General features: G+C 47.5%; 1 protein-coding gene across 5 annotated transcripts in view; it reads right to left on the bottom strand.

Moving 5' to 3' along the window:
• XRN2 (5'-3' exoribonuclease 2) overlaps nt 1–18,754 on the bottom strand; it is a 133,186-nt gene that overhangs the window by 64,204 nt on the left and 50,228 nt on the right. For 2 of the 5 annotated variants that reach the window (XM_068143239.1, XM_068143240.1), the window contains exons 18-20: nt 10,972–11,079; nt 10,802–10,891; nt 9,602–9,674 (exon numbers count right to left, since the gene is read on the bottom strand). In XM_068143239.1, the coding sequence (XP_067999340.1) occupies nt 9,602–9,674; nt 10,802–10,891; nt 10,972–11,079 (271 nt within the window). Of the gene's footprint in view, nt 1–3,589; nt 3,700–6,642; nt 7,281–9,601; nt 9,675–10,801; nt 10,892–10,971; nt 11,080–18,754 lie in introns of those variants that run through there. The other 3 variants (XM_068143243.1, XM_068143241.1, XM_068143242.1) reach the window with 3 other exon arrangements.

Here is an 18,754-nt window from a genome sequence, read left to right as displayed (position 1 = left end):
CACCTGAAGGATGGCCAAGGGCTCAGGTCCGGCCAACATGGATTCAGGAAGGGCAGATCCTGCCTCTCCAACCTGATCTCTTTCTATGATCAGGTGACCCGCCAGGTGGATGTGGTCTACCTAGACTTCAGCAAGGCCTTTGACACCGTCCCCCACAGCAAACTGCTGACTAAGCTGTCAGCCCGTGGATTGGACCATTACACTCTGTGCTGGGTTAGGAACTGGCTGGAGGGCCGGGCCAGGAGAGTGGTCGTGAACGGTGCCACATCCAGCTGGAGGCCAGTCACCACTGGTGTGCCCCAGGGATCAGTGCTGGGCCCTGTCCTCTTCAACATATTCGTTGATGATCTGGATGAAGGGGTAGAGTCAGTCATCAGCAAGTTTGCAGATGACACAAAGTTAGGGGCAGATGTTAGTCAGTTAGAGGGTTGAAAGGCTCTGCAGAGGGACCTCGACCGTCTGGACAGATGGGCAGAGTCCAATGGGATGGCTTTCAACAAGTCCAAGTGCCGAGTGCTGCACTTTGGCTACGGCAATCCCATGCACAGCTATAGGCTGGGGTCGGAGTGGCTGGAGAGCTCCCAAACAGAGAGGGACCTGGGTGTGCTGATCGACAGCCACCTGAATATGAGCCAGCAGTGTGCCCAGGTGGCCAGGAGGGCCAATAGCATCCTGGCCTGCATTAGGAATAGTGTGGCCAGCAGGAGCAGGGAGGTCATAGTGCCCCTGTACTCTGCTTTGGTTAGGCCGCACCTCTGCAAACTCACTGGATTCTCCTTCTCCATCCTTCGCCTCTGCAACTCGGCGTGTTGGACTCCACACTGCAGACTTCCACCTTCGCTTGTTTCCAACAAGACGACAGGAACCGTCTGTGAACAAAGCATATTTCATTTCATCATCAGAAAGGTCATTGTAAGGAGGAGCTTCCTCAGCACGAGTTACTTTCTCCTCTGGAGGTTTGGCACAGTTGATACCTTCAGGCCAACTTGAGATCACCTCCACTAGACCAGGCCTTTCAAGATTTCCCATTCGAGCTCTCTGTGTTATCAGAGCCATCCACTTAGACCATGTTGAGTATGTAGCATGATGTGGTGTGGAGCCTTTGCCTTTGAACATCCAAGTCAAAACTGGTAATCTGGGAGCTAAGAGAAGTTGTGATTCAGTTCCAATCACTTCAGAAGATGCTTTTACTCCTTCATAGGCAGCTAAAATTTCTTTCTCTGTTGGAGTATAATTAGTCTCTGAACCTCTGTAACCTCGACTCCAGAAACCAAGAGGTCGTCCACGTGTCTCACCTGGAGCTTTTTGCCACAAGCACCAGGTTGGACCATTGTCACTTGCAGCCGTGTACAAAATGTTCTTAATGTCTGGACCATCTCGGACAGGTCCCAGACCCATTGCTTGAATCACCTCCTGCTTTATCTGGTCAAAGGCTGCTTGTTGCTCAGGTCCCCAGTGGAAATGGTTTCTCTTTCGAGTCACATCATACAGGGGTTTCACAATCTGACTGTATCCAGGAATGTGCAGTCTCCAAAATCCCACTATCCCCAAGAAACGTAAGGTCTCTTGCTTGCTTGTGGGATTTGCCATGGTGGAGACTCTATTTCCCACATCCACAGGAATGTGTCGGCGTCCATCCTGCCACCGCACTCCCAGAAACTGAATTTCTGTGGTAGGTCCTTTCACCTTGTCTCGCTTGATGGCAAAGCCTGCATTCAGAAGAATGTCAATGATTTTGTTACCTTTCTCGAAGACTTCCTCAGCAGTTTTACCCCAGACGATGATATCATCGATGAACTGGATGTGTTCTGGAGCACCGCCTTTCTCCAGAGCATCGTGGATCACTGCATGACAGATGCTTGAGCTGTGGATCCAGCCCATTGGCAGTCTGTTGAAAGTGTACTGGATTCCTCTCCAGGTGAAAGCAAACTGAGGCCTGCATTCCGCTGCTATGGGAATAGAGAAAAATGCATTAGCAATGTCTATGGTAGCATACCATTTGGCCTCTTTGGATTCCAGCTCATACTGTAGCTCCATCATGTCTGGTACTGCTGCACTCATAGGTGGTGTTACTTCATTTAGGGCTCGGTAGTCTACCGTCAGACGCCAGTCTCCATTCTGCTTCCGCACAGGCCACACTGGACTGTTGAAAGGGGAATGAGTTTTGCTGATGACTTTCTGAATCTCCAACTGACGAATCAGATTCTGAATGGGCAACAAAGAGTCACGGTTGGTTCTGTATTGTCTGTGATGCACAGTCTGAGAAGCAACCGGCAATTTAATGTCCTGTATCTTATGTTGTTCCACACCTGCAGATTCATCAGAAAGCTCAGGTCTAGCAGATAGCTTCAATTTTTGTCCATCAATTTCTATAGAAGCTACTCCAAAAGCCCATTTGTAACCTCTAGGGTCTTTGAAACACCCTTCTCTCAGAAAATCAATTCCCAAAATACAAGGTGCGTCAGGTCCACTCACAACTGTATGCTTCCTCCATTGTTTACCAGTTAAACTTATATTAACCTCCACCTTACTTAACTCTTGAGATCCACCAGTGACTCCCAGAATAGTTATAGACTCCGATCCCTGATAATTTGATGGCATTATGGTGCACTGAGCTCATGTGTCAACCCTGTACTTCCGAAATTGTGAAGTGCCAGGCCACTGGATGTACACATCCCAATAGATTCTGTTATGTCTGTTATACCTCTCCTCCCCCTGGCGGGAGGCAGGGCACCCCTAGTTATGGGGAACATGCGCACATGTGCATTGCACATAGTGTGCAGGGTTATAGCATTGCATGTTATAACTGGAGCCACTGTTGGAGCTACTAGGGTTGTCCTGGGGAACTGTGGAAGTAACAGCTACCCTTCTGGTATTGCTACCTCGGGTTCTGCCACTTTGCAATTCCCTCAGTCTCCTGAAAAGATCAGAAGTTGGTTGGTGTGACCGTTTGAGGCTGTGCCTTTAAGAAAGGGAATATGGTGGATGGAAGTTGGTAAACAGATAGAATAATCTAAACTAATTTCATTGGTAAAGTGGGAGGAAGCACCTTCTGAACTGGGAGTGAACTGGGCATTCCAGCACTTCTCTGTCAGTCTTGCTTCCGCCTCTTCTTTGGGTAGCAGCTCTCTCTCTGCTGGGCTTTCTGCCAGGACTTCGACCTTGAAACCGATAAGATAGAAGGCCTGTATTGACTCCTTTCCAATTAACACAAAACTGCTTTTAACTTCTTTCTTTCTTCTTTCTCCCTTTTTCTGACCTACTCTGGGGAAAGGGGGGGAGAGAGGGGAGAGCGGAGGTGGGGAACCCCCTCTGCCGAGGGGGGTTACTCTCCTTTCTGTATTACTCTGTTGTATATCTTTGTATATATTGTAAATATTGTAAATTTGTATATATTCCCCTGCATACCCTACATTGCTTTGTAAATATAAAGGTCCTCTGCTTTGCTAATTCAGCTTGTGAGTTTTTTTTTCCCTTTCCCTTCAATTTTTCTTTCCCCTTACTTACAAGGGGGAAGGGAGGAGGCTTCTTGGCCTTACCCTTCCAACCCACCACAGTTGGCCATCCCAGCGGTTCATGTTCTCACCAAACTGATCACGCAGAGTTATCCAAATAGTTCTACGTGATTGCCTTGGTGGTCTGTTTTGGAATGACCTCCTTGGAGGACGTGTATTCCTCGCAGATGAAACTTGTATCCACCTGGAGGAAGAATTGAAATTATCCCTTTGTGCCAATTGGGATATGGAATTTCTAAATTCTTCCTTTAACTCTCTTATGCAATTCTGCATATCACCAGACATAGTTTTAATGGCTGAAACCAAAGAACCACGTGTCATGCTATCCTCCAATTGTCTCATTTGATCACTGAATTGGCCAACCGTAGGAGAAGCTCCACCATAACTTCTTGACACAATTCTGCTTGCCAGAATGTTTGCATAATTAGAAGGAGCAAGCTTGATGATCTTTTTAGCAAGACCAATACCCACAGGAATGTCATCAGGATTCAGAGTTTCATGTTCACCATAGAGTAGCTCTCTAACAGCAAATTCTCTCAAGCGCTTAATTTCCTCATTTATGGTAGTCCAGGGTTTAGGATTCCATGGAAGATCATCTCGGGAAGGGTATCTCAGGGCAACCGCCATTAAAAGGCGTATCCACAGATTAACCTTACCGAGAGCTTCGCCTAGATATCTATCTATTCCATTGTCCCTTGAGAGAGTTCCTAACTGAGCTGCTGACTTGTCTCCAACTGTTATAGCTGGAGCACCTGTATCATAACACCTTCTAAGCCAAGCTAGAACTGGCTCCTTATCTGCCCTGGTGAAATCTTTACGGACATTTCGCAATTCCTGACGTGGTGATGAACACTCTAAAATATCATCTTCATCTTCTTCTCCCTAAACTTTTTGTCCAAATAATCCTGCTGTCGTTTTCTCAAGGATCTCTTTAAGCTGAGAACCACCTTTGCCAGCCCCTTTCCTAACTTCATCTCTATCCTGCTTTGATCTCACTAGGTTAGCTAGATCTTTAAAACAAACCTTCTCTTCCTCCTCAGCAGGATTTCTTAGAGTGGAGGGCCCCTCACCAGGATCAGTCTCCAGCTCTTCTTCTCCATCGTTGGCCTTTCCACCTCTAGTCTTTAAAACAGCCACCTTAACTGGAGCTGTGTTTGAATTTACAGCCACCTTAATGGAAGCTGACAGGTCCTGAGATAAATCAGCTGCTGGGGCAGTGACTTTAGGTCCCACCGAGGGAGTGGGCGGAAATGACGTTGCTCCGTTAATGGCCGACGAAGAAGAAGGTGGAGGAGAAGGAGTAAGCGCCATGTTGATACTGGCCGACGCCCTTGGCAGCTTGCCAGAATCAGCATCAAAGTCATTTAGAGCTGCTTTACCAATTAACTTTTTAGCCCTCTTTTTAACTGACACAGATTCCCCACATTCCTCATCACTAGATGACTCTGGGACTGATCCAGAGCCACGGCGTTTTCTTTTTGATCTAGTTTTAATAACAAAACAAGCTTTGGATATCTTTCTCTCTCGCCGCAGAGAGAACAGTAAATATGCAATTACCATCACCAGCAACAGATTTATACACATCAAATAAATCACTTTTGGATCCCAGGCATCACCTAAAGTTACTCTCTCCTCAGGCGGAATCCTAAAACCCTTTATCTCAATTGGGAGAGTGGTGGAGGTAACATTCCTGTATCTCGCTGGCCATAATAAATCAATACATTTTCCATAGCATAATCTAACTCTATACATAACCCACAGATAAATTGTCCGCACCAAATATTTACCCAGGTAATCCAAAATCAAACCCAAACAATATCTGTAAACCAGAGCCCCAAAAATTGAAAAGAATAATCGCTCCACAAACCACACCACCTCCATGTTTGCTAATTCAGCTGGAAAGCACTAACTCAATCAAGTAATAAATTAAACTAATTATCTGCCCCACGTTGGGCGCCAAGAAAAAAAATGTCGTAGGGTTGGAAGGGTAAGTCCAAGAAGCCTCCTCCCTCCCCCCTGTAAAGTAAAGGGAAAGAAAATTGAAGGGAAAAGGAAAAAAACCTCACAGCTGAATTAGCAAAGCAGTGGAGCTGTATATTTACAAAGCAATGTAGGATATGCAGGGGAATATATACAAATTTACAATATTTACAATATATACAAAGATATACAACAAAGTACCACAACCCTCAACCGGTGACAAGTTTTAAGCTTAGGTGCAGCTGGGACTTTCCTCAGTTCGCTCCTTTCTTTTCTCCTTTCAAGCTCGTCTGCTTCTGGACTCCCTGCCAGATTGACCTTGGACAGATAAGCAAACTAAGGCCTACTAACATATTCTGCTTTATTAACAATTGCTCTTTTTCTCTCTTTCTAACCCTTTTTGGGGAAAAAAGGGGAGAGAAGGGGGTACAGGGGGGGAACCCTCCTCCAGAGAGGGGGGAGGGGGGAATTTAGTTCCTGTATTATTGTTTCTTTTTTTTTTTTTACCCTGCTGTATATTTCTGTGTATATATTGTAAATACTGTAAATTGTGTATATATCCTGCATTCTCTAAAAATTGCTTGTAAATATAGCATTTCCCTTTTGCTCCTCCGGCTGGCTAGCTGTGGTTTCTTTTCTTCCTCTTTGTGGGGGGGAGAAGGCTGAGCCTTTCTCTTAAACCCACCACACTCCACCAACTTCCTGGGCAGCCCATTATGGTAGGCTGAACATGAACCTGCAGTGTGCCCAGGCAGCCAAGAGGGCCAATGGCATCATGGCCTGCATCAAGAAGAGTGTGGCCAGCAGGAGCAGGGAGGTCATCCTGCCCCTGTACACTGCGCTGGTGTGGTGAAGAGGTTATTAAATTTATGAATATGAAATATGAATTATGAAAAATATTATTTTATTATCAAACTATTAATAACCGATGAATCACCAACTTATATACATGTTCTAGTGCACGTTCGTGAAATACATTCCACAACTGGCTTAGTGTTATGATTATAACGTAATTGAACTATCTATAAACCCTTTCTATATTTATATAACGAAGGGTGCAGTTCCGCCGCTTGGCCACTAGATGGAGACTCGGCGGGACGCGGGCGGCTTCTGGCTATACACAGCAGTATTATAATCTTTCTATGCGTCAGCGCTTACTCTGCTAGACGCGGATACTTTGAACTGAGTGCTAGTGGGTGGAAAGCACGTGGACGATATTAAATCCCCTTCAGACAACAAGGATCGGTCCTGGTCGGGGTCGGTCCGTGGGATCGGCCCTCAGAAGTCGGCTCGCACGGCAGGGCGGGACGACGGTGGCCGGTAGGTGGGCTCGAACGACGGAAGCAGGTGAAGCTACGGGGGTCGGCCCAACCACGGCGGTTCTCGGGGCTGATGCAAACAGCCTCAGGGGGAGAATGCGGCTGCGTTAGGCGGCGGATTCTCTTTACCGAGGTTAAAGGAGCAACAGGACTCTCGTCGTGGTCCCGGGTCCGGTGCAATACAAGCACGAACAATGCTCTGGTTTTCCCTGGAATTCACAGGGCTCAGAGCGGCACTCGGCGGCTCCTCAGAGCGGCACTCGGTATTGATCAAGTCCCTTCTCCCCGGCAACTGGGCAGATCTTACCCGCGGGGGTTGGTCCAGTCCTCCGGTGGCACGATGGGCTCTTCCAATCGGCACGACTGGTTGTAGCAATGCTGACCTCCTCAGGCTCAGCGAAGGTCCTCCCTCTGGGCTTCTTCAACAATGCAGAGGCTTCCAGTATGCGTGCATGTATAACAGAAGCTAACAACAATAAGCTCAATGGCAAAGGCTGCAGCTCGAGAGTTACTCTCTCGAGCAAGCACAGAGACAAAGTAAATGAGGGGGGGGCAACGTGTTCACCAACTGGGGTGATACTTATAGATTCCTCGAGGCTGGGCTTGACCAATGGGCATTCTCATAAGCAACTGGCTTCAGCCTATAGAAAGCGTGAAGCTAGAATTATGCCCATACTTGGTGTCAGCACAAGCGCTGCATGCGCTGGGTGCGTGCAAGCCTGGCTAATGCCTTGGCTTTTGTCTCCCTCCTAGAGGGAGGGGGAACTTGCCCACATGCTGGGACAAGATTCAGTATTGGGGCATAATGTGCCTTCACCACAACTGGTTAGGCCACACCTCGAGTACTGTGTCCAGTTCTGGGCCCCTCAGTTTAGGAAGGATGTTGACTTGCTGGAACGAGTCCAGAGAAGGGCAACGAAGTTGATGAGGGGTTTGGAATACAAGCCCTATGAGGAGAGACTGAGGGAGCTGGTGTTGCTTAGCCTGGAGAAGAGGAGACTCAGGGGTGACCTTATGTTACAGTTTGAGCTGGGTACCCCCCTGCAGTGTTTACTTCCTGTGTCCAGAAGTCCAGCCCAGGGGTGGACACAGGAAATTATGTAGTATTTCCTACCACAATCCTTTGCACCACTATAAGATCCAGTGCGGAGTCTAGCACGCTCTCTTTTCTTCCTCCTCCGTCAGCCGGTAACTGGGGAGATGTCTCCTGGCTTTGGGCCTGGCTAGGCCTAAGGCCACAGGGGGATGGGCAGTCTCAGATCTGGCCAGCTGAGACTAGCCTAGCAGTGGGAGGGGGAAGAAGGAGCCCTGGGGGTCTCGGGTGTACCCTCAGGTAGGGGTGGGATTTCTCTGGGTCTGTTTGGGAATTTTTTTTCTTGTCACTGTGCTTCTGCTTTTTCTGTAAAAGTTCACTGCTTTCTATTTAAACTTTCCATCACTTTTGCAATCCGTTTGTCTGAGTGTTTATTGTTGCCAGGGGTGGGGAAGGGGGCTGCCTCAACCCAGCACACCTTATCACTCTCTACAACTACCTGAAGGGAGGTTGTAGATAGGCGGATGATGGTCTCTTCTCCCAGGCACCCAGTACCAGAACAAGAGGACACAGTCTCAGGCTGCACCAGGGGAGGCTCAGGTTGGATGTTAGGAAGAAGTTCTATACAGAGACAGTGATTGCCCATTGGAATGTGCTGCCCGGGGAGGTGGTGGAGTCACCATCACTGGAGGCGTTCAGGAGGAGACTTGATGGGGTGCTTGGTGCCATGGGTTAGTTGTTTAGGTGGGTTGGATTGGTTGATGGGTTGGACGTGATGATCTTGAAGGTCTCTTCCAACCTGGTCTGGTCTATTCTATTCTATTCCGATGGCCAATAACTCTTCTTATGAAGAACTTCTTCCTAACATCCAGCCTGTAGGCCTCCTTCACGTACTAGAAGGCTCCTATAAGGTCTCCCCAGAGCTTTCTTTTCTCCAGGATGAACAGCCCCAATTCTTTCAGCCTGTCCCCATAGCAGCGGTGCTCCAGCCCTCTGATCATCTATGTAGTCCTCCTCTGAACCTGCTCCAGCAAGTCCATGTCTCTTATGTTGGGGGTCCCATAGCTGGACAAAGTATTACAGGTGAGGTCTCACCAGAGCAAAGGGGCAGAATCACCTCTCTAATACCCTGTGTTCTGTTTTGTGTCCAACCAATTACAGCTGCAGTTGAGATGTGACACTGTTGGCTAAACAGTGTAACCAGCCACAAAATTTGACAGACCTTCACAATGATCATTCTCTAAAGAAAGAAGCAGCTGCATTAAATACTGCAGCTGGTTTCTCATTCTTTGTATGCATCCAAGTATTTCTGTATTTCCCAAAGCATTTTTCAGAAGGTACTAATGAGACACTGATTGAACAGAGAAAGATCCATTAATTAAATGCAAAGGAGACAAAAGGTAATTACACAGTAAAGGCTGATAAAAATTGAAAAAAATATTATTCTGGCTCAGGACAAATTAACAAATCTAGAATGATTGCTGAAAGTGCTAATAATCATTGCCAATCCTAAATCAGTTCCTGAAACATAATTTGTACTTCATCCTATTTTCTTCTCCAAAATGTACATGCTGCAGGGTACTCCTCCCCCACATCAAGCACCACAAGATATCTGTGTGACTTTGTGTGTCATTATCTCACTGAGATAACCTTCCTTTTTCTTCCTGTTCTTAAATAGAGTCTGACTAAGGTCAGGCTTCTATAGCTCAATAAAACAAACCACCAAAAACCCCAAAAGGAAGTTGAAACTTCACCTTGCCAAGCATATTTCTTCCCATTTAAATCAATAGCAAAATCTTCAGGGTAGAAGTCAATTATGCTTGATTCCTGCAGTTAAGAAAACAACAAATAAGTCATTAAAAGTAAATTATGAAATGGACTCAGAATGTCATCCAGTACTGCACAGCACAGGGGGGGAGCAAACAGAGCTAAGCAGGATGCAAAGGGCTTTGGCAACGTTTAGGAAATGCCATTCAAACACAAAGTGTGGTAGGGCACTTCCACTACTGATGTTATCAAAACAAGAAATTAATCAGGAGAGAATTGTAGAATCAATCATAGAATGGCTCAGGTTGGAAAGGAACTTAGAGATCATCTACTCAATCTCTCTGCCATGGACGTCTCTCAACTAGACTTGGTTGCTCAGGGCCTAATCTAACCTTGCCTTAAACACCTCCAGAGATGGTGCATCCACAGCCTCCCTGGGCAACCTACTCCACCGTCTACCACCCTTGTACTGAAGAACTTCTTCCCAAGAGGCAGCTTAAACCTGCTCTCCCTTAGCTTCAGAATAGAACAGAAAAGAATTAATCAGGTTGGAAAAGACTTTTGAGATCATCGAATCCAACCTATCACCCAACACCATCTAATCAACTAAACAATGGCACCAAGCGTCCCATCCAGCCTCTTCCTAAACACCTCTAGTGATGGTGACTCCACCACCTCCATTCCCCCTTGTCCTGTCTCTAGACACCCTCATGAAAAGTCCTTCTGCAGCCTTCCTGGAGGATCCCTTCAGGTATTGGAAGGCAGCTCTAAGGTCCCCCCCCAGGTTTCTCCAGAATGAACAATCCCAGCTCCCTCAGTCTATCCTCATAGCAGGGGTACTCCAGCCCTTGGATGATCTTTGTGGCCCTCCTCTGGACTCACTCCAACAGTTCTATGGCCTGCATAATTACAGATAACTGGGTGAAGGTATCTGCTCCCCAGTTCAGTTTTGCAAGGTTTCTGTACAGCACTAAGCAATCTTCCTCAAGTGTCAGAGAGTCACAAAACAATGGTTCTCACTGAAACACCTGAAATCAAAGAATCACTTTCAAGGATCTTTGAAGAATCTCTGCAACCTACCAAAACCATTCCCTCCTAGTCTCCATTAGTTCTCTGCCTGAAGTAAGTCATACTTACACAACTACAAGACATCACAACCTCACAGAGGGGAAAACAAGGATTCTTACTGGATCTGTCATGAGTTTCCTCCATGTTGGTGGCAGAAAATTTCCACTTGTGGCTGGAAACACTCCCATAAGTTGTTCAAGAGGCTTAAACTGTTGAAATGAAACAAGGAGATGGATGTAGGATACTTCTACCAGGCTGTTAAATCATCAATAGATTAAAGATGCCCTACCGGTTTGGAGCCCTTCTCAAAATCTGAAGGCATGTCTGCGATACCCTCAAAGTCAGAGGCAAACGGAGCGTAGTGAAAAGGGTAATACCAGTTCCAGGATGCACAGCCCTAGGAGAGGTCAACAAGAGCAGACAAATCAGAAAAGGACAAGAAAACAGTAAGTCACACAGCCCAGTCACTAAAGATGAGACTATTCAGGCCAACAGGACAAAAAGGAGTCCCCACGAACAGACACGAGTGCTTGCTTCTAAATGCATTCTGGATGTCAGGGTGGGACTTAACTCTTCATGGACAAACTAGAGAGAGTGAGTGCACAGGGCAGGGAGTGGAGACCACTGGCATTACCACAGGAACTTGAAGGTCATCTAGTTCCAATATCCCTGCCACAGGCAAGGACACCTCCCACTAGCCCAGGTTGCTCAAAGCCTCATCCAACCTGGTCTTGAACACCTCCAGGGAGGGAGAATCCATGACCTCCCTGGGCAACTTGTTCCAATGTCTCACCACCCTCACTGGAAAGAATTTCTTCCCAATCTCCAGTCTAAATCTGCCCTCCTCAAGCTTGCTTCAGTCCATTTACCCTCATCCTATCACTACGAGCCTTGTCAGAAGTCCCTTTCCAAGCCTTCCTGTAGCCCCCTTCAGGTACTGGAAGGCTCCTATAAGGCCTCCCTGGAGCCTTCCCTTCACTAGGCTGAACAACCCCAACGCTCTCAGCCTGTTCCCATAGGGGAGGCCCTCTGATCATCTTCATGGCCTCCTCTGGACCTGCTTCACCAGTTCCATGTCCCTCTTATGCTAGGGGCAACAGAACTAGACACAGTAATCCAGGTGGGGTCACAGGAAAGCAGAGCAGTGGGGGAGAATCACCTCCCTCATCCTGCTGGTCAGAATCATGCCAGATGGAGAGCCAGTACAGAGGCCTCTCAGGAACAGAAGCATTTTTCTGGCAGCACACAATCTGCACTAGTGTTTTTCAATGCAAAGTCCCACCACTAACTTGGGATAACTCTCTGAAAGAATTGGGGCTGTTCATCCTGGACTTTACATTTCAATATCTGAAGGCTGGGGAAGGATTGTTTAGAAGGGCCTGGAGTGATAGGACGGGGGGCAATGGTTTGAATCTGGAGCAGGGGAGATTTAGGTTGGACATCAGGAGGAAGTTCTTTACAAGGAGAATGGTGAAATACTGGAGCAGATTGCCCAGAGATGTAGTTGAGGCCCTGTCCCTGGAGACATTCAAGATCAGCCTTGATGTGTCCCTGGGCAGCCTGATGGAGTTGGAGGTGTCCCTGCTGACTGCAGGGGGGTTGGACAAGATGAGCTTTGAGGGTCCCTTCAAATCCAATGCAATCTGTGTCTGTGTGATATGGGGTATCAGAGAACCCTGATATGACACACTCTACAGGGTGTGAAAGTGTGAATGGTATTTGTTGCAGGTTACAAAGTATTGTGGTTTTAATTGTCACTTCTCCATTCATTATCAGCACAAATACAAGCTTTGAGTAGCATTTTGCTTTTCCCCTCTCTTATTCTTCTGTCTTGAATGTTGGGAAATCTAAAGTGCCTTCACTTGAAAGAGGCAAAATAACCCTCCAAAAGGAGAAAATAAAGTAAACTCAAAACACATCAGAACACAATGCACTTGGTAAAGGAAATATGGCTCTGGAAGGTCTAAGTCAAGCTTTCCCCTCCTCAGCTATTTTTCTTAGCAGTACCACTTGAAACAAAACCCTCCTATTTTGACTTCCAATGTTGAACAAGTAAATGCCAATGAGGCTACTCTAGTGATATTTTTGGTATAAAATTACAGAGACTGTAATTATTAGATGCAATTCTTCAAATGGTTTCAGTATTTTTCAAAAGCCAGGTGGATTCATTTAATCTTTTTTTGCTTTCTTGTTTTGTTTCTCCCCCCCTCTCCAAACAGATGTCCTCCCCACTGAACATGCTCTGCATTACAAGCTTTTTAATCACTCCAGACCAACAGCTTCCCAATCTAACTTCCCTATGGGCAGAAGTCCATCTGATTGCTGCTCCACACTGATACAGACTGCCCAGGTACTGCAGGTTACAGCACCTTGCTTACACATTGCTCTGCAGTTCAAGGACAAATAGCAGCATGTGCAAGTATCTCACTTTTGGGGTTGTTTCCCAAGTATTTTAAGTCTGCAATGCAATTTTCAGAAGGTCTAGAGAGAGATTTGCTGCTTTCTTGAGTAATCTTAATAGGAGGCAAAACAGCAAAGCCTAAACATCACAGGATCACAGAATGTTTGGGGTTGGAAGCATCTTTGAAAGATCATCCAGTCCAACCCCCCTGCCAGAGCAGAGTAGGTCACACAGGAATGCATCCAGGTGGGTTTTGAATGTCACTAGAGAAGGAGACTCCACAGCCTCTCTGGGCAGCCTGCTCCAGGGCTCTGTCACCCTCACACTGAAAAAGTGTTTCCCTATATTCACATGGAACCTCTGCTCCAGCTTGCACTCATTGCTCCTTGTCCTGTCATTGGGCATCATCCAGCAGATCCTGGCTCCATCCTCCCAACACTACCCTTCACATCTTTATACACATGAATGAGGTCACCCTTCAGTCTCCTCTGCTCCAAGCTAGTGAGCCCCAGCTCCCTCAGCCTTTCCTCACAATGGAGATGTTCCACTGCCTTCAGCATCTTTGTAGCTTTGTGCTCAACTCTTTTCAAGCAATTCTTTGAAGTCCTTCTTGAACTGAGTGGCCTAGAACTGGACACAATATTCCAGATGTGGCCTCACCAGGGCAGAGTAGAGGGGGGAGGAGAACCTTTCTTGACCTACTAACCACAGCCCTTCTAATCCACCCCAGGATGCCATTGACCTTCTTGACCACCAGGGCATATCGCTTGGCTCACGGTCATCTTGTCCACCAGGTCTCTTTCCCCTAAGCTGCTCTCCAACAGGTCAGTTCCCAACCTATACTGGTCCATGAGGTTGTTCTTTCCCAGATGCAAGACTCTACACTTGTCCCTGTACTTCATTCAGTTTCTCCCCATCCAACTCTCCAGCCTGTCCAGGTCTTGCACAGCCTGAAGGGATGTTGGTCACTGCTCCCAGTTTGGTGTCATCAGCAATCTTTTTGACAGTGCACTCTGTGCCCTCATCCAGGTCATTGATGAATATATTGAAGAGCACTGATCCCAGTACCAACCTCTGAGGGACTCCACTAGTCCAGGCCTCCAACTAGACTGTGTACTGAACATGTAAACAACTGTGTACTCCCATCAAGTTTTTTTCTTGGAACACTTCTAAACCAGAAAATATCTTCTGTGCAGCAACTTTTCCTTGAGGCCTTCTTGGCACTCCTCCTCAATTTTCTTGAGAGTCCTATAATCCTGCCTGAAGTTGTTGTTAACCTCACTGATTTATTTTCTTTGCAACTGAAATCATCTACCATTTCTATATGCCTCAGTCACTTCAGCCAGAACATCTACAAACTCCAAAGGACAAGGAGTCACCTACATAAACCTCAATAACTGAAGAGGTTTTTAACCAGCTAAACTGGTGAGTGTTGCAGAGGGACTTGCCCACATGGTTTTAGGTGTGCTGTATGCCTGTCTTCTAGCTCCCATACATTTAAAGCCACAGAACTTGCACCTGCAAACACAGCTCCAGTTTGAACAGTGTGAAAAGCACACAGTGATCTCTGTACAAGGCCACAGCCACCAATCACACAGCAATGAACACACAATGCAGGCACGCTTCTTTGGATAGAAGCCAAACATGACTTCACAACATTCATAGATTTACAGAATGAGTTTGGATTGGAAGGGACCTTGAAGATCATCTAGTTCCAAACCGCCTGCCAAGGGCAGGGACAGCTTCCACTAGCTCAGGTTACTTATGGCTTCATCCAACCTGGCCTTGAACACCTCCAGAGAAGGGGCATCCACAACCTCCCTGGGCAATCTGTTCCAGTGTCTTGCCAGCCTCACTGTAAAGAATTTCTTTCTCATCTCCAGTCTAAATCTGCCTTCCTTCAGCTTCAATCCATTCCCTCTCATTCTATCACTGCAAGACCTTGTAAAAAGGCCCTTCCCAGCTTTCTTGTAGGCCACCTTCAGGTACTTCAAATGAACATAACAAGTTTGGTCATTTCATCAACATGATCTCAGTTTTGCCTTAACTCCCTTTCTTTAAGCCCCCACATCTTCCTTAAAATCTAGACTTCTGCAGTCACATTGACAGTTTCCCAGCCACAAGACACCTACAGCTAAATCCATATACACACTTTGGAGACATATGAGCAGACAGGGACATGGTTTGCTTTCAGCAGCCCTGAACTGTGTGCAGTTCTTTACAATAAATGGTAAAATACTACAACAGGTTGCCCTGGAATGTGGTTGAGTCTCCATTCCTGGAGACCTTCAAGATCAGACTTCATGCAGCCCTAGGAAGCCTGATGCAGTAGGAGGTGTCCCTGCTGACTGCAAGAGGGCTGGAGAAGATGACCTTTGAGGGTCCCTTCCAAGCTGATGCAATCTGTGAATCATGGGAGTTTCCACCTATAAAAGTGACCAGGTCACCAGCAAAAAGAGCTACTATCAACTGCAGCAGACTTGAAAACTTTGAACTTCATTCATACCCATCACAACTGGGAAATCAGATCCCAAATTCAACTAATTAATCATAGAATCAATAAGGTTGGAAAAGACCTCAAAGATCATCAAGTCCAACCTGCCACCCAAGACCTCATGACTACTCAACCATGGCACCAAGTGCCACGTCCAATCCTTTTTTGAACACCTCCAGGGATGGTGACTCCACCACCTCCCTCGGCAGCACTTTCCAATGGCTAACAACTCTCTCTGTGAAGAACTTTCTCCTCACCTCCAGCCTAAATGGGGAAGGGGAATGGGGATGGGACATGGACACACTCTCTTTTTATTCTACAGTTGTGGCAGTTTGGGCTGGGTACCTCCTGCTGCTGCCACACAAGATACACCTCTGGTGTCATAAGTGTCCAGCCCAGTGAGTGGGCACAGGAAGCTGTGTATTCCATACCCATAATGTCCTGCTCCCTATAAATCTATCACCAAGGTCTCACACTTCCTCTTTCTTCCCTTGCTGCTCCTGTGGGAGATGCTCCCTATCTGGTAATGGAGGGGGAGTTATCTCAAGGCCTCTTAGGCCTGGCCAAGCCTAATGCCAGGAGGAGAAGGGGGAAGGGCAATCTCAGATCTGGCCAACTGAGATTAGCCTAACAGCGGAGGCAGGGGGGAAGAAAGAGCCCTGGGGGGTTTGGGTATACCCTCAGGTAGGGAGAAGGAAATGCTGGGATGCTTCTGGGTGTGCTGTAAGGGACTCTGTATGCTTTGGGTTCCTTTTTGTCACTGTGCTTGTAGCATCTGTAAAACAATTCACTGCTTTTCCATTTAAACTTTCTATCACTTCTGCAATCCATTTGTCTTGAGTCTCATTTTTTCTGCCCCGGTGAGAAGCAAGAGAGGATCTGCCTCAACCTGGGACAAAGCCCTGCTGAGAGAGATGAACTTCAGCAACCTGAGCACATTCTGTTCCCAGGTCACACACAAGAGCTAACTCACTTTGTCTTCAGGGCACAGAGTTAGTTATTAACCATGGGTGCAACAACCCCCAATGCCTAACTAATCTCTTGCCAATCTGACATCTCAATTATCAAAAGATTTAAATCAGACACAGATTACTTCAATCACAATACACTTCATAGAACATCATTACAATCTATGGGGGAGACTGACAACTCTATTTCTTTCAAATTCTTGCTAGCATCACGCAGGCTCTGTCCTTTGTTCACTTATTTAGCCATCTGCAATTTCCCTCTGCATGGCTACCTACTGCACAGGAAAAGTAGGCATCAGCCCTGAATAAACTAAAAAGTGCTGTGACTGTATGTGGGAAACAAAGACTGCATTCAAATCTTGAGTGGCCAACAGAATGGACACCCACTTACTGTATATCTTCACAGAATCACAGAGTGCCAGGTTAGAAGGGGACCCTGACCCCAAGGATCATCTGGTCTGACTTTTCCAGCTGATAATGTAGTCAAAATGAGCCTCATCCAGGCTCTTCCTAAACATCTCCAGTGATGATGACTCCACTACCTCCCTGGGCAGCACATTCCAATGACCAATCTCTCTTGCTGGGAAGAACTTCTCCTAACATCCAGCCTAAACCTCCCCAGGAGCAGCCTGAGACTGTGTCCTCTTGTTCTGGTGCTGGTTGCCTGGGAGAAGAGACCAACCCCCACTTGTATACAACCTCCCTTCAGGTAGTTGTAGGCAATAAGGTCTTTATTAGAATAAACCAAACCAGGTTGGAAGAGACCTTCAAGATCATCGTGTCCAACCCATCAACCAATCCAACCCACCCAAACAGCTAACCCATGGCACCAAGCACCCCATCAAGTCTCCTCCTGAACACCTTCAATGACGGCAACTCCACCACCTCCCCGGGCAACCCATTCCATAGCGCAATCACTCTTTCTGTATAGAACTTCTTCCTAACATCCAACCTGAACCTCCCCTGGCGCAGCCTGAGACTGTGTCCTCTTGTTCTGGTACTGGGTGCCTGGGAGAAGAGACCATCATCTGCCTGTCTACAACCCCCCTTCAGGTAGTTGTAGAGAGTGATAAGGTCACCCCTGAGTCTCCTCTTCTCCAGGCTATGCAGCCCCAGCTCCCTCAGTCTTTCCTCATAGGGCTTGTGTTCCAAACCCCTCACCAACTTTGTTGCTCTTCTCTGGACTCATTCCAGCAAGTCAACATCCTTCCTAAACTGAGGGGCCCAGAACTGGACACAGTACTCGAGGTGTGGCCTAACCAGTGCAGTGTACAGGGGCAGAATGACCTCCCTGCTCCTGCTGGCCACACTGTTCCTGATGCAGGCCAGGATGCCATTGGCCCTCTTGGCTGCCTGGGCACACTGCAGGCTCATGTTCAGCCTACCATCGACCAGCACCCCCAGGTCCCTCTCTGCCTGGCTGCTCTCCAGCCACTCTGACCCCAGCCTGTAACTCTGCATGGGGTTGTTGTGGCCAATGTGCAGAACCCGGCACTTGGATGTGTTAAATCTCATGCCGTTGGATTCTGCCCATCTGTCCAACCTGTCGAGGTCCCTCTGCAGAGCCTCTCTACCCTCCAGCAGATCAACTCTTGCCCCCAGCTTGGTGTCATCAGCAAATTTACTGATGATGGACTCAATGCCCTCATCCAGATCATCAATAAAGATGTTAAAGAGCACAGGGCCCAGCACTGATCCTTGGGGCACACCACTAGTGACTGGCCGCCAGCTGGATGTGGCACCATTCACCACCACTCTCTGGGCTCGGCCATCCAGCCAGTTCCTAACCCATCACAGTGTGCTCCCGTCCAAGCCATGGGCTGACAGCTTGGCCAGCAGTTTGCTATGGGGGACGGTGTCAAAGGCCTTGCTGAGGTCCAGGTAGACTACATCCACAGGCCTCCCCACATCCACCAGGCGGGTCACCTGATCGTAGAAGGAGCCTCCTCTTCTCCAGGCTAAGCAACCCCAGCTCCCTCAGCCTCTCCTCACAGGGCTGTGCTCCAGACCTCTCCCCAGCTTTGCTGACCTTCTCTGGACACCTTCCAGCATCTCAACATCTTTCCTAAACTGAGCAGCCCAGAACTGGACACAGGACTCAAGGTGTGGCCTGACCAGTGCTGAGTACAGGAGCAGAATGACTTCCCTGCTCCTGCTGGCCACATTATTCCTGATACAGGCCAGGATGCCATTGGTCTTCTTGGCCACC

The sequence above is a fragment of the Melanerpes formicivorus genome, unplaced genomic scaffold (genome assembly GCF_026170545.1).
Source record: "Melanerpes formicivorus ecotype bairdi unplaced genomic scaffold, bMelFor1.0.p_v2 SCAF_9, whole genome shotgun sequence".
Lineage (NCBI taxonomy): Eukaryota > Metazoa > Chordata > Aves > Piciformes > Picidae > Melanerpes > Melanerpes formicivorus.
The sequence above is the reverse complement of the archived record's forward strand: the minus strand, read 5'-3'. Positions and strand labels throughout refer to the sequence as shown.